The 16,784-nt window shown below is 37.0% G+C and overlaps 1 protein-coding gene across 1 annotated transcript; it reads left to right on the top strand.

Annotated features, from left to right (window-relative positions):
- Positions 1-12,970: 12,970 nt before the first annotated feature.
- LOC125493378 (heavy metal-associated isoprenylated plant protein 28-like) lies at positions 12,971-16,249 on the top strand. Its single transcript, XM_048636666.2, is given in 4 exon segments — positions 12,971-13,133; positions 13,256-13,331; positions 15,277-15,336; positions 15,339-16,249. Coding segments are annotated over 4 exon segments (462 nt in total). The 5' UTR covers positions 12,971-13,124; the 3' UTR covers positions 15,656-16,249.
- Positions 16,250-16,784: the final 535 nt, after the last annotated feature.

Below are 16,784 nucleotides of genomic sequence, written 5' to 3'. Positions count from 1 at the left end.
GGGTTGGCTGCAATTGCAAGTGCAGCTTGGTTATCACATTTGAGCACTGTAGGTGGCAGATTTTTAATGCCAAGGTCTTTTAGTAGGGAAGAGAGCCAGGTGACTTCACAGGTTGTGAGAGCCATTGCTCTATACTCTGCTTCAGCAGATGACCTAGCAACCACAGCTTGCTTCTTAGCTTTCCATGACACAGGAGAGTGACCCAGGAATATACAGTAACCTGTTGTGGACCTTCTAGTGACTGGACAGCTTGCCCAGTCACTATCACAGTAAGCTGTGAGTGTGGCAGCAGATGTACTGGCCAAGAGGATGCCTTGAGATATTGTTCCTACAAGGTATCTCAACAGTCTATTGGCAGCTTGTAGGTGAACAGAAGAGGGTTGATGCATGTATTGAGTTAGTAATTGCACTGAGAAGGCAATGTCTGGTCTGGTTATGGTAAGGTAAATGAGTTGTCCTATAAGTCTTTGATAGACAGTAGGATCAGGTAGTGGTGTTCCTTTGTCAGGAGTGAGTTTGAGATGACTATCCAGGGGTAGCTGCAAAGGTTTAGCATTAAGCATACCATGTTCCTTGAGAATGTCATGAGTGTATTTTTGTTGTGAGAGGAAGAAGCCAGAGGGAGATCTGTCAATTTCAAGGCCAAGAAAGTATCTTAAGATACCAAGATCTTTCATGTGAAACACTTCAGAGAGCAGTGCTTTAAGGTGGGTTATATGGGATAGACTATCACCACATATGAGCAAATCATCCACATAAATGAGGATTAAAGTGATGGCAGTGGGGGATTGATGAATGAACAGGCTATAATCAGATTTGGATTGAATGAAGCCCATGGAGAGAAGGGTAGATGAGAGTTTAGAGAACCATTGTCTAGGGGCTTGTTTGAGGCCATAGAGGGATTTTTGGAGTTTGCAAACAAGGGATGTGGGTGGAGGGGTGGTAGAGAGATGAATCCTACAGCCAAAGTGAGTGTAACCTTGAGGGAGTTTCATATAAACATCCTCCAAGAGGTCACCATGTAAGAAGGCGTTTGTGACATCCATATGAAAAGCATGCCACTGATGTATAGCTGCCACAGCCAACAAGGTCCTGATGGTGGTCATTTTTGCAACTGGTGCAAAAGTTTCAAAGTAATCTTCCCCATATTTTTGCTTGCAACCAAGGATCACAAGCCTTGCTTTGTGTCTTTCAATGGAACCATTGGGATTGTACTTGGTTTTATTGAGCCATTTACAGCCAATGGCATGTTTACCAGGTGGAAGGGAAGTAACTTGCCATGTATGGTTGGATTCAAGAGCATCCAGTTCAGTGTTCATAGCTTGCACCCAATGTTTTGAAGTCACAGCCTGTTTAAAAGAAATGGGATCAGATGTGGTGGTTAGTGTAGCAAGAAGGCAGTGGAAACTTGGTTCAGTTTCAGTGAAGGCTAAGTTGGATATATGATGTGCCCCTGTGGATTTGCCAAGATCAAAATCTTGAAGCCAGGAAGGTAAGTTGTGAGGTCTGGATGACTTTCTCACTGGTGGAGGAACAGGGGAAATTGGATGTGGGGAAGGTGGAGGGGTGGCAGGAGGAGAAGGGCTAGGTGAAGATATAGGTGTAGTAGCATCAGGTTGCTCAAAGTAGAAATCATCAATAATAGGTGCTGCAGTGTTGGAGATTGTGGGTATGGGTAGAGGAGTCATGTAGGCTTGAGTAGAGTTGGCATGAAATGGAAAGACACTCTCATGGAACTGTACATCCCTAGATATAAAGGTTTGTTTGGTAACAAGGTTTAAGAGTCTATAACCTTTTTGAGTGGGGGGGTATCCCAAGAAGACACAGGGAACTCCTCTAGGTGAAAATTTGTCAGTGGGGAATGTGGGATTGTAAGCAAAGGCAAGACATCCAAATACTTTTAGATGTTCATAGGTGGGGGTTTTTTTGTGGAGTGTTTCAAAAGGTGTTTTGTGTTGTAGTATAGGTGTAGGCAGCCTATTGATGATGTGCACAGCAGTAAGTGCACAGTCACCCCAATACTTGAGAGGCAATCCAGCATGGAACCTTAAAGCTCTACTGATCTCAAGGATGTGCCTATGTTTGCGTTCTACTCTTGCATTTTGCTGTGGTCTTTTTACACAAGATGTCTGATGGACAATGCCATGAGCAGCAAAGAATGACCTACATGGTGCATCATCAAATTCTAGAGCATTGTCAGATCTCAAAAATTTTATTTTCTTCCCAAAGTGAGTTGTAGCATACTGAAGGAACATTTCAAGTGTTCCCAGTGAGTCAGATTTGTATTCAAGCAAATATATCCAAGTATTTTGTGAATGATCATCAACTATGGTTAGAAAATACCTATATTTCTCCTTGGTACATTCTTTGTAGGGGCCCCAGATGTCTAGATGGATCATTTCAAATGGTTCAGTGGCCTTGGAGCAGCTTTGAGAGAATGGTTGTTTTGTGAATTTGGCTAGGGGACATGTGATACAGATTTTTGGTGTACTTGTGGTGTATGGTTGAACACACTCAATGTGCTTGAGTTTGCTAATGGATGCATGGCCTAGCCTGTGGTGCCACAAGTCCAAGGTTTCTGAGGCTGGTTGAGTTGATCTGTTTGCAGCAAGACAAGTTACAGTTTTATCATTGTCAAACCACTCAGCAGGAAGTGGTTTAGTTAAGTGGTTCACAAGGTAATAGAGCCCATGTTTGGCTTCACCCAATCCCATCAGCTTCTTGGTCACACTGTCAAGTATAGTGCAGTGAGTAGGGTAAAATTGCACCTCACATTTGCTATCCTTTATCAACTTTTGTACAGATAGCAAGTTGTGTTTGAAGTAAGGAACACACAGAACATTTTCCAATGTAAGACCAGTTGCAAGCTGAACTTTCCCAGTGTGGGAAATGACTACTTTATCACCATTTGGAAGGTTAATTTTGGGAGCAGTGGCAACTGGTGAAGTATCACACAGGTTTGAAAGGAAGGGGGTCATATGATCCGAGGCTCCAGAATCTATTATCCATTCATGAGGAGATTCTAACTGGAGATGGTTTGAAATCATGCCAGAAAAATGTGGGTCAAGTTCCTCATCAGTTTCAGTTCCCTGAAGCTGTTGTTTTTGCAACTGGGGCATCAACTTTGCAAGTTGTTCCAATTGTTGTGGAGAAAATAGAAGGCCAGGGTTATCAGGAGGGTTATGAAAAACAGTGGGAGAGGTTTGAGCTGAGGCTGCCATTTTTGGAGAGGAAGATTCATATTTTGGTGCAGGGTTCCATCTAGATGGGTATTGAGAGAAAGGTTTAGGTTTGTACATCTGGTTGTTGTTCTTGTATCTAGGGTGTTCCTTTGGAAAACCAACAACTCTCCAACATTTTTCCTTAGTGTGACCTTTCTTGCCACATACATTACAAGTAGGGATTTTTTCAGCTTGAGTTCTACTATACATAGCAGAAATGTCATGCTCATCCTGAGTGGAATGCAACACATCTCTTTGTGCTTCCTCTTGTTGTATCACAGCAGATGCTGATTCAACTGATGGTAAAGGACTCAACATAAGAAGCTGGCTCCTTTGATGATTGTAAGAATCATTAAGGCCATTCAGAAATTGGAAGAGCATAGCTTCTTCCTTTTGAAGGGTTATAGCCTCTAAGAGAGCTTGAACCTCAGTGCTGGGAGCAGATACAGTAGGCAACAGATTCAAGGAGTCCAGTTCCTCCCAAAGCGTTCTCATTGTGGTATAATATTCATTCACATTCATAGAGTTTTGCTTTACTTCAAACACTTCTTTATTCAGTTTATATTTTCTAGATCCATTCGTGAGAGAGAATCTTTTCTCTAAATTAAGCCAAATATCTTTAGCAGATGTCATATACATGATAGACTTCTTAATAGTAGGTGAAACATTATGAGTAAGCCAAGCAATTACCATAACATTGCAGGAGTCCCACATTTCAGCTTTCACCTCATCCTCATCAGGTCTCTTCAAAGATCCTGTAACAAAGCCTTGCTTTCGTTTGGATGATAGGTTGATTTCCATTGACCTTCTCCAGGATCTGTAATCAGAAGATCCTTGCAGTTTATCCACTTGATCAGAGCTTGCTCCATCAGAAGGATGCAAGAAGAGGGGATTAGCCATGTCTTGCATAGAGATTCTTGACATGATTCTTAAGAAAGAAAAGAGGAGAGATACAGATTTAAGAAGGAGAGGTGAGAGGAAGAAAGAAAGAACAGAAGAAGAGGATTTTCAGAGTTGAGCAATACTTCAAAATTTTCTCTCATATATTGAAAGACAAGGTTTTTCTTTTTTTTTTTTTTTGAAATCCTCTCAGCATTGAGTCTGCTCTGATACCATGATGATTGAAATAATCAGGGAATAATTTCACAATGCAGAGGAATAATCACAGAGAGAAAGGAGAAGAGAAAATGTATTCAGATATTCTTTGTATTGCTAACCACAAAGAGAGAACCGTTTACAGCCTATATAGAATCCAGGAAACAGACAAAATAGATAGTGACTCATTTGACAGCCTGTTTATTACAGCAGATTCTAGAATGACAGTAGGAAATAACAGTAGGAATTAGTGCATAGTACTAGGACAGGAAATAAATAGAAATGACTATTTTATCCTCAATAGAAGGAATTATCACTGATATAGGGTACCAAATACCTACTCTAATTGATCTCTTTAGTGATAATAGATCTGCTATTAACTTAGCACATAACCCTATCTTTCATGAAAGGACGAAGCATTCAAAGGTTAATTGTCATTATATTAGAGATCATCTCACAACCGTCTTTCTAAATGTCCTCCATTTTAGATCCTTCTTGCAACTTGCAGACCTCATTACCAAGTGTTTAAGTGAAAAACACAAGCTTCTTTCCTTCAAGTTAGTATTATTGTCCCCAAATCCAACTTGAGATAGGGTATATTAAACATGTAGTATATAGTCATGATCCGTTATAACTCTCACATACCTCATGTATTGTATTTTGTACTTTTTAGAATATAATACCAAGGATGTTTTTTGGCTGATCCAAGAATTTCTACCAGCCATTTTGTCTTCTTTAGTCTCCTTTTTTGTACAGCTTAGGAGGTTTAGAGTAGGTATTTACTTGGTTTTCTAGGAGTAGGGATATTAATTAGTGTTCAAGTATATATAGGAGTATGGGTTTTACTAGTCTTAGAGCATTGTAAAAATTTCTCTTTTACATTTAGTACAGAAAATTGGAGAGATTATTTTCAAACCCCAAACCAACCTTGAGTCTTTGTCTCTTTTCAGGGGTTATTGTTGCAAATAAATTATAAAGGATGACATTCCTCTGTCAAAAGGATTAAGAAAGAAAAAGAGACCAAAATTAACTTCGCAATCGAAGTAAGACATGATCCGATAGACATGATCCGATTGACCTGCCAAAATCATGATAGCTATCTATACAAATATATTAAAAGGCGTGCGAAAATAAGAAACTGTTCCACGTGGCGCTTTTCCTAGGGAGTTTTAGTTCATGTAATCTATGTACAATAAAAAAATTAAGAAATTGTGTAGTTTAGGGTTTGATCTCGAGACCTCAAATACATATACTCAAGTTTTAACCACTGGGCTAAGTTATATTTAGTGTTATTATCATAAAGTATTATATTAATAAATAAAATTTTTTCTTACCCGAAGCATAGCCTGGGCCTAATAATTAGTTACCCTTTACAATGTGTCACGAGTCATTCAATACTACTCTATTTTCTATGTTATTCGTCATACGGAGGCGTAGGCACCCTTTTAGGTATAGACACCCTCTTAGCTTAGTTTTTATAGATATATTTAAGATTGGTAACAATGGTAAAAATGTGATGCAGTTTACATTAAGACTGTGACCGACTTATCCAACTGATACTGGATTATTAAACTTGAGAATATAATTGTCTTCAATAAAATAGCATTTTTTTAAAGTTAGTTAAATTAAATTACGACAGGAGTGTAAACAATGTGAGTCGAGTTCGAATATAGGGTAGCTCGATAGTCGACTCGACTCGCTATTATGTTAAGTCTAATTCAAGTCAAGTTAGTGACATAGGAAGGTCAGCTGCGAAGTTCGACGATGAAGCCCATCGCCGAAAAGGCCTGAAATAATTTCTATTAGTCCAGCTCTCGGTATCACAATGCTTAATAAATTACCTTTTCGGAAAGGGGAACGGGCCAACAAGTCAAAATTATCGCTATGCCGTGATCGACAGATTTTTTCAGCTATCTGAGTTCGTTTAAGGCTCGAAAATAACATTTTAATTATTTTCGAATTTTATTATTTCCTAATTTTCGTATTAGGGGTTTGTTTAGGCTATTTAGAAATTATTAGCCGTCATTAGAAGGCATATTTTTATCCAATTACTCTTTTCTAGTGGATTTCGGAGTTTTTACAGATTTATCGCTTGTAAATATGTTAGTTCGTTCTAGGAATTATACTTGCTTTTCCTTTGATAATTACGATTGCGTCAGGTTATATCAGCGCATGATTTCTCCTTTATTCCTTTCGTATCTTGAACATCCACGGGAGAACCAGTGATCACAGCAGACCTTGAAGGAGTTACCGGCTTACTTCGGGTTTTACCACGGTCGTTACTGCTTTGACCGATTAGATGACTGCGTTTGACTACACATATGAACAATATGCCGAATAATATTAACCAACAACGAGAAATGAAAGAGGAACGGAATAAAGTTCCACGGGGTAGAGGCAAACAGATTGTTATCGTGGATAGTTCGAGTTATGCGGAAGAAGAGCCCTTTGAGGAACAAAGGAGTGATGAAGGTAATCATTACCATAAACATGATTATCGAGTGAAGGATGACATTCCGTCGTTCTATGGAACTATAGGAGTAGAAGAGTTCCTGGATTGGCAGGTTGACGTTGATAGGTTTTTCGAAGTGTTGGAGGTTCCTGAAAATAAACATGTTAAGATAGTGGCGATTATGTTCAAAAGTAATAGTGCTGTTTGGCGGGATAAGTTGCTAATACAAAGGCAACGACAACGGAAGAGGCCAGTCAAGACATGGCGTAGAATAAAATAGTTGATGTTGGAGCGGTTTTTGCTAGAAGATTATGAGCAGATTCTATTCAAGATGTATATAGAGTGTGTCCAAGGGAAGAGGAATGTGACACAATATACGGCAGAGTTTTTGCATTTTTTATGAGCGAAATAATTTGGGAGATTCGAAAAGTCAGAAAGTGGCTCGAGATATTAGCGGTTTTAAAGAGTTTCTACAAGAGAAGATGGGCTTGCAAACTGTGTGGATTGTGGCAGAATCATCCAGTTTGGCTTTGAAGGCCGAATTGATAGAGAAATCCCCTCAAAATTTCTCATCTTTCAGAAGATACTCACCGCAGAGGAACTTTGATTCTGTAGGTGATAAGGGTAAGAGTGCGGTCGCAGTCGCTAGCAGGGATACCTGCAATCATTGTAATGGGAAAGGTCACTGATCTAATGTTTGTCCGACCCGGAGAGTTGTTGTTGTTTTGAAAGGCGAAGGAGAGGAGTTTGAAGGATATAATGATGAGCATGCAGATGTGGAGTTTGTAGAGGAGAAGTCTGATGAGAGAGGTAACTTTGTGCTGCAAAGGGTCCTGTTAACATCCAAAGACGAAGGCTAGTGCAAAAAATTGTTTAAGTCTCGGTGTTTAATTCAGATGAAAGTTTGTAACTTGATCATGGATGATGGAAGCACAAAACTCATGATAAGCCATAAACCCTCGACTAGGTCAGCAAGGGGTTACAAGTTCGGGTCACAATGACTTGTAGAGTTCCCATCTCCATAGAGAAACAATACAAGAAATAGGTAATCTATGATATTCTTGAAATGCATGGTTGTTTGTCATGTTTTACTTGGTAGACCTTGACATTGTTGATAATGATGTGACTTATTGGGGAATTGACAATGTGGTAATATTTACTTGGGGTACCCATAAAATTGCAATGGCTCCTGTTTTTAATTTTGACTATAAGCTAGGGGAAGAAATCCAATTTCTTTGTAATGACTTACAATGACAAAGAACTTGATGAGACTATAAAAGAACTGATTATTTTTATCCATTGGTGGTTAAGGGGTTGTTAGGTGCTGAAAAGGAAGAAACCCTAGAGGATTTCAAAGAATTGATTGTTGATGAGTTATCAAATAACTTACCTCCCATGCGTGATATACAACATCAAATTAACTTGATTCCTGGTTGCAGTTTACCAAACCTTCCTTACTATCGTATGAGCCCTAAGGATTGGAGAATGAGATTTTGAAAGATTAGGTTGAGGATTTGTAAAAGAAAAGGTTCATTCGGGAGAGTATGAGTTCATGCGCAGTTCCAGTTCTTCTATTAAGAAGGAAAATCAGTGAATGATGTGTGTTTAAAGCAGGGTTATAAATAAAATAACTACTAAGTATCTCTTCCCAATTCCTTGACTGGAAGACATGCTTGATGGGTTGTCGCTCGTCTTCTTAGGTGTTTTCGAAGATAGATCTGCGTGGAGGATAACATCATATTAGAATTTGGTGTCAGCTGAGTGGAAGAGAACTTTTAAGAACAAGGATGGGTTGTATGAGTGGTTGGTGATGCCTTTCGGATTGTCAAACACCCTTAACACTTTCACGCGGTTTATTAAGATCTTTGTCCTTTTACTAGTTCCTTTGTAGTGATTTATTTCAATGATATTCTGATTTATAGTACGAGCATGAAAGAGCACCTTGAGCATGTGAAAAAAGTGTTGCAAGTGCTACAGGAGAACCAACTGTACATTAATCTAAAAGAGTGTACATTCTGTACCAATAAATTGCTTTTCTTAGGCTTTTGTTGTTGGTGAACAAGGGATTCAGGTAGATGAAGAAAAGGTGAGTGCAATCAAGGATTGGCCCACACCTACATCAGTGGTTGAAGTTAGTGGTTTGCATGGCCTGACCACTTTTTATAGGAGATTCATCAAGGATTTCAGTACCAATACGGCTCCTATAACTTAATGTTTGAATAAAGGGAAGTTTCAGTGGGGAATTGAACATGATCGGAGTTTTGCATTGATTAAAGAGAAGCTTTATAGTGCCTCGGTGTTAGCCTTCCCAATTTTAATAAAGTGTTCTAAGTTGAGTGTGATGAACTGAGGCCGGTATTGGTGCAGTTATGTACCAAGAAAAGAGAACAACAACATATTTGAGTGAGAAATTAAGTAATGCACGACATAAATAGAGAACTTATGATTAGGAGTTTTATTTCGTATTTACAGCTTTAAGACAATGGGAGCATTATCTGGTTCAAAGGGAGTTCATTTTGTTCACTGAACATTAAGCTTTGAAGTTTCTTCACAACCTGAAGGTGATAAATGAGATGCATGCTCGGTGGGTGAGTATTCTGCAGAAATTCCCTTTTACTATACATCATAAATTAGGGGAATTGAACAAGGTGGCAGACACATTGAGTAGGAGAGCTTCCTTACTCATTACTTTAGTTCAAGAGATCGTGGATTTTGAGTGTTTGAAGGAGTTATATGAAGAGGATGCTAAATTCAAGGAGTTATGGGCCATATGAGGAGGATGCTGAATTCAAGGAGTTATGGGCCAAGTGTAGTAAAGGGCAGCCTAATGGTGATTTTCATATTCGAGACGACTACCTTTTTAGAGGGAATCAGTTGTGCATCCCTTTTTCTTCCTTGAGAGAAAAGTTGATCAGAGATCTTCATGGTGGTGGACTTGGTAGGGACAAGAAAATTACTGGTTTGGAGTGGTATTATTAGCCTCACTTTGGGAGAGATCTTGGTGCTATAGTCCAAAGATGTCATGCTTGTCAAGTGTCCAAAGGTCAGTCCCAAAATACTGGTCTTTATATGCCTTTGCCTATTCTTGATGATATTTAGCAACAGATTTTGTGTTAGCTTTACCTCGCACTCAATGAGGCATGTATTTTGTATTTGTTGTTGTGGACATTATTCCAAGATGACGCATTTCATTGCTTGTAAGAAAATTATTACTGCTTCAAATGTAGTAAAGTTGTTTTTCAGGGAGGTGGTGAGACTTCATGGTGTTTCTACCTCTATCACTTTAGATAGGAACACTAAGTTTCTTATTCATTTCTAGATTACTCTTTGGAGGATGTTTGGGACGACGCTGAATAGAAGTTCTACAACTCATCCACACACAGATGGGCAGACTGAGGTTACTAACAAGATCATGGGGAATATTTTTGGTAGTGTTTGTGGAGATAAACTGAAGCAGTGGGATTTGGCATGATCCCGGGTGGAGTTTGCGCACAATAATGTAGTACATTCGGCTATGGGGAAGCCACCATTCTCTCATGTTTACACTTCTGCTCCTAGGCATGCGGTTGATATGATTAAATTGCTTAAAGCTCCTAGAATTAGTGTAACAGCGAGGGATATGGCTGAGGGGATCAGATTGTTGCTATTAAAGAAGTTGTCAAGGCTAAGTTACAAGCCACAGGGCAGAAAAATAAGGTTTCAGTGTGGGAGATGATGTAATGGTGTTTTTGCATAAGGAGAGGTTCCCAATTGGTACTTACAGCAAGCTAAAACCACGCAAGTATGGCCCGTTCAAGGTGATTTGCAAGATCAATGACATTGCTTATGTGGCAGCTCTTCCAGATGACATGACCATATCCAACACTCTCAATGTTGCTGACATTTATGAGTACCACACAGATGAGGTTATTTATGAAGATACGAACTCGATGGTGAGTTCTTCAGAGGTGGAGCAGACTACCGTAGGAAGGTTAGCTGCGGAAGTTCGACGAAGAAGCCCAGCGTCGATAAGGCCTGAAATGATTTCTACTAGTCGGGCTCCCAGCCAGTATCACAATGCTTAATAAATACCTTTCAAAAAAGGAAACGGGCCAACGAGTCAAATACAATACTACACCATGACCAACATTCTTTTTAAGCCATCTGAGTTCGTTTAGGGTTTCAAAAACAACATTTTAATTATTTTGTTTCTGATTTTTCTATTTTCTAAGTGATAGACTATTTAAACATTATTAGCCGTCATTAGAAGACATATTTTTATCCTAATAGTAATATCTGAGAGTTTTTCCTCTTTCTAGTGGATTTCAGAGTTTTTTTACAGTTTTATCGCTTGTAAATCTCTGTCAATTCATTATAGGAATTGCGATTGTTTTTCCTTTGTTAATTCCGACTGCGTCAATTAGAGTACAGCCGAGCTCACTCAAGTCGAATTTTGACTTAGTCAAGTTTTGAGTGTCGATCTTGATAGCTCAAAGTGTCTTGTTTTATTAATACCACTAAGTTAGAAAATATGTGGATTTCGCACCTTGCTTCTGATGTTACTTGATTATCAAGTACTTTTCTAACGAGCTTCTGAGTCGAATTTCGAGTTGTTCAACTCTACGTGCCAACATTTTGAGTCTATATCGAGCTTCCTCTAGCCGAGCTTTGCTCGAGTTGATCTCGAGTAAATTAAGAATTGTCTCTACACTCATATTTGAGCTAAAAAGATGTTTATAACACATAATAGAATAAGGGCATCTTCTAGAATGGGAAAGATGCTATAACAAAGCTAATTATATGATAATTATTTATATGATAATATGTGGTAAAATTATGTAATTCCCACAACATGTTTTATCATATATATGAGCAAATTACTTCTTGATACTCTTGTGCATGAAACTATTGGTGAGCTTGAGTGTGTATTAAGATATAAATTTAATTTTCTAATACGGAATATAAAAAAAGAAAAATTGGAATTAAATAATACGGTCTCAAGAATTTGTGATAAAATATCAACTTTTAATCATTATGTGCTAAGTAAAATGTGATGGGACTAGACATATATGTGAACATTCAAATTGAGATATGCATGAATCAGGTAAAATTATACATCAATTGGTCAAAAATTTGCATAGAGCTATTGGTCTCCTTAATGACATGATTAAAGCTAACTAAATCAAACTACCTAAAAATAGCTTGAATCTCACGAACAATCATACCCAAGCACGAACCATCTCCTTTCTTCCCATTTACCAAATTAATAACCTGAAGATTATCACACTACACCGCTTTCCTTTTTGCATCACATTGAATCACCATTTTCAACCCAAGCACAATTGCTAGCTTTAGCCTCTATTATAGATACCTCCCACTGCTGCCAAGCTTGTTGATCGACATGCAATGTTTTCTTTTGCACAAGGCCGATCAAGGAGGAGAGTGATAGAGAGATCAAAAAAAAAATATCTCACATGCTAGGATAGTTAAAGAAAGAATATATTGCCGAAAAATCTTGTAAATAATAGAATATTACCAAAAATCAAAAAACATTGTGACTAAAAAAATGGGTTGAGGAAGTACATAACATGTATAAACTGCTAAAAAATATGTATAAACTCATATAAAAATATGTTAAACTGAAAACAAATTTATACAAACTGATAAGAATATGCATCAAACTAATACGTAATGTGTGAAACCGATTTAAATATGTCATAAATTAAAAACTTGTATTTAAAACTTTATTTAGTTAGATACGTCTCATTCAAAACGTTTTCTATTTATTTTATATTGGTTTGTTGTATTTTTTTGAGAAATTGTTCAAAGACATATTGTTGCCAGAGTTATGTAGTATCAAAATTGTAAATTTACAGTGTCTGGCTAGCAATACCTGGTCAATTCGTTAATGTTTCAACTCTCTTTTTCTTTCAAGATAGTGTCGACCCAATATCATACTCTACGACATCACTTAACCATGCTTGTTCAACGATATCAAATTGATGGTACCTTCCCTCTATGATACGAAGTCAACAACCCTAGGAAATTGTAACCTTTGCTTATGTTAGACATAAATTATAGCACATGCTCAAACCTTCAAAACCCAGCTTTGAAGCATACAACATTGTCACAGTTCCAAGCTTGAGCTGTGCATCGTACCAAAATATTAATATTGAAATAAGAGTCGGTGCAGATCAGTTGTAAATCCTTACATAGAACGACTATAAAAAGCTTAATTATAATAATAGAAAAAAGTAATAATGGGAAAGTGCTCTTTATAACGATAAATTGCTGAAGTTTATAGAGAAAAAAGAACTCTTATCAACTCTAGTTATACTCAGTGTGTCTAAAGATCATCAACTACAATTCCTGAGAAGATGTCGACGGTAATTATAATCATCCTAAGAAGCTTAATTGCAGATCATTCATTATAATCATCCAGAGAAACGTACTTATACCATGTTGATTAAAAGGAAACTAAATTGTGATGATATTATTATGCTCACAGGTCACAGAGATGAGAGTCCACATGTGCTGTCCTGGATGTGAAAGCAAGATCAAGAAAACATTATCGAGGATGAAAGGTACGTAAGAATATTAAGAGTTTTTTTATGGATATATACTAGGGTATTAGAGTATTTTGCGGGGATATATCTTACTAATTTTTATTTTTGTGGGCATATACGAACTTAAATTTTAGTTTTGTTAAAAGGTATCAAAAACACTATTTCTGGCAAGAAAGTCAAATTTCCGGCCTTTGACTTGCTTAATTACTCTTATATAGTGTATGATATTCAATTGTTTCTATTACATTCATTTTCCTCCAACTTTCTCGTGGCTCACTAGCGAGTTCCTACCAAGTCGAAGGCTGGAAATTTGATTTTCTCGCCGAAAATAGTGTTTTTGGTACCTTTTAACAAAACTAAAATTTAGGTTGGTATTATATCCCCACAAAAAAAAAAAAAAAAAAAAAATCTGAGGTATATCCCCACAAAATGTCATCCCCAAAAAAAACTTGAATATTAATACTCCCTCCATCCAACTTAATCGTATAGTTGGTTTTGCACTTGAATCCTTCGCTTTGGCCATATTCTTTTAACAACATACTTCCTCCGTTTTAAAATAGTTGCACCATTTAACATTTGGTCACATTGATGAACCAGCTTTGGCAAGCATTTTCTCACTATTATATAAGAAAAAACATAGTCAACTGGGATCTTGTTAAATTCGTCTCAATACAAAAATTTCAAATATTAACTTTTTATATTTTTTACTTTTACGCAAGTAGAGATATTTACGTTCAAGAAAACGTCTTGGCAAACGTGAAAAAGCAAACGATGCAATTATTTTGAAAAGGAGAAAGTATAAAAGCAAACGGTGCAACTATTTTGAACGTTGCAACAAGTATATATATACTTCCTCTGGCTTTTTATAGATGCTACTTTTTAATAGTGGCTATCATATAGAAATCTTAAATTTTTCTTTTGATCCGTCTAATACAATTGTCAAAATCGAAAGGATGGATGTTTGGTTCATATAATGGTATGTGTTTGTAATCAAGAATGAAACCAACGTGGTATATATTTGAAACTTGATACTTATTACTATGTGTTTGGTTTTATTTGAGAATAAAAATTTTTCTTTTGTTTGATACCTAGAGGTATTGGTATGAGCATACACACCTCCTTGGGGTTTCTAAACCCCATACCTTATGAATTTGATGTATGAGTTTTAAATCTATCAATTTATTAACAAACACTAGGTACGAATTTTGCTCATGCTAAACTCATACCTTATACCAAATTCATATGAACCAAACGCTCCCAAAGTATAACTTTTGTGTTTTTTTTATAACTTCTTGCTTCCATGGTTAGTGCCCCAATTCGATGATCCTTGGTCTTCTACCTTCAAATCTAAGAAAACGCTTATTATCGAACTGTTTTCCACATAGTAAGAAACATATTGACTTTATCACCTTCTATTCACTGAACTATGGTACTGCAAGGACAAGAATCATCGTACCTTTTGTTTGGTAGAAAACCGTTAGATAACCTTACTCTTTATGTAGTGATTCGCGCCCCTTTACATGAGGGTTTTTTTTTTAAGAGTGAGGAGATGATTTTGGAGGGCGAGGACTGATGAAGATGGTGAGGGATTATTTTCGAGGAGGGGGGGGGGGATTGTAGGCTGCTGCGTGGGTGAGGGTGGTAGAAGGGGAAGGGGTGGTTTTGGGGGTAAGGGCTAATGGAGTTAGTATTAAGGTTTTTTTAATTGAAGTAATAATTTCTTTTAGAAAGAAAATAAAAGGTCAATAAGTATTTTTTTTTTCAAACTGTTAACCAATGCAAGTTACTAGTTAAAATGGGACAATTGGGAAGAAATGAGTCATAGTTGGAATTATCGCAGATTTTATAAAGATGAAACTATTTTGAGCAGAGCGGCAAAATTTGAAATTATTCCCTTCAATTCTTGGTAATTAATATTTATTTCTTACCAAATTTTAGTTGGATATAATCAATGGATGTGTAGGAGTGGATGAAGTTGACATAGACATGGGCATGCAAAAAGTGACAGTAAATGGTAGCGCAGACCAAAGAAAGTATTGAAAGCAGTGAGGGGTACAGGGAGAAGAGCAGAATTATGGCAATTCCCTTATCAACCTGAACTTAGGAGTTTCACACATCAATACCCAAATCAATGTCAAAGCAATGGAACAGCAGCGGCAGCATATTCTGGACAGCCTCAGCCAGCTTCATCATCTTATAACTACTTCAAGCATGGTTATGACGGACATGAATCTCATGGCTATTATAATTTCAATAATCCTTCACATTCTTCTTCATTTGTTGGTGCAAGAAATGGTGATGCTTTTAGTGATGAGAATCCTCATGCATGTTCCATAATGTGAAATCAAGGTCACCGCACCAATGAATTTATTTGGATCGTATATGTTCTTTTCTATAGTTTAGAAAAAGCGAGTCCTAGTTGGGACCTTTCTTTTCTGGTAGGATGCGCATATTCCAACTTGCCACCAAACTTGTTTATTTTCCCTCCGTTTTTTAATAGTTGTATCGTATTGTCATTTGAAAATATTTACATTTTCTATTTTCACCCTATTGTATTATGTGTACATCAGGAAAAATATAGTTGATCATGTGAGTTCTTGTTAGATATGTACTCCCTCTGTCTCATTTTATAGTTCTTGTTTCATTTTGGACACAAGAAGTAAGCAAACAATGATTATGATGTACTTGCATAGGGAGTTGTATTTTTGGAGTTATTGTCATTGAAAAATGAAAAAAAAAAATGAAAAAAGTAAATGGATGGACATGTGAAATGAGGAGACAGAGAGTAAAAAATGATTTTTGATATATCTAACCAATGAGATTGAAGGAACATTAAACAAGTGTGTCAAAAACCCATGGGAAAAGGTGGAGAAAGAGTAAAATATGATGTTTTTAAATGAACATAAGGAAAATGGGAACAATATTTTATGACACTCAAAATAGAATACGGGACCTACAAAATGGGACGGAGGGATCTGATCCAATCAACATGTAAAATTAAATATATAAATATTAAATATTGTGCATTTATAATTGTATCAAGTCGTTTGACTACAACAATTAAGGGTGTGAACCAGTCCAGGACCGGACCGGACCGGACCGAAACAGGATGGATCAGCGGACCGGAATTATTTTTTCCAAAAAAAATCTTTTTTTATTTATATATATTTAAAAATTGATAATTTTAATAACAATAATCCTAAAAGAACAAATAGTAGATTTTTAAGTTTCTAACTTCCTACTTTTTGAGTTTTTTTTAACACATAAACTTATTTTTTTACTAAAATAATAATAATATCGGTCCAACCGGTCCGGATCGGAATTTTTCGAGTTTGGACCGGACCGGACTGGAATCTCCGGTTCGATCCAAATTCTGGCCCGAACCGGTTTGTCCACACCCTTAACAACAATTAAGAAAACCACAAGTTACAACAATTAACTAGTTATATGTAACGCCCCGACAAATTAACA

The sequence above is a fragment of the Beta vulgaris genome, chromosome 9 (genome assembly GCF_026745355.1).
Source record: "Beta vulgaris subsp. vulgaris cultivar EL10 chromosome 9, EL10.2, whole genome shotgun sequence".
Classification (NCBI taxonomy): domain Eukaryota; kingdom Viridiplantae; phylum Streptophyta; class Magnoliopsida; order Caryophyllales; family Amaranthaceae; genus Beta; species Beta vulgaris.
Note: the sequence above shows the minus strand (reverse complement) of the source record. Positions and strands in the feature narration are given on the sequence as shown.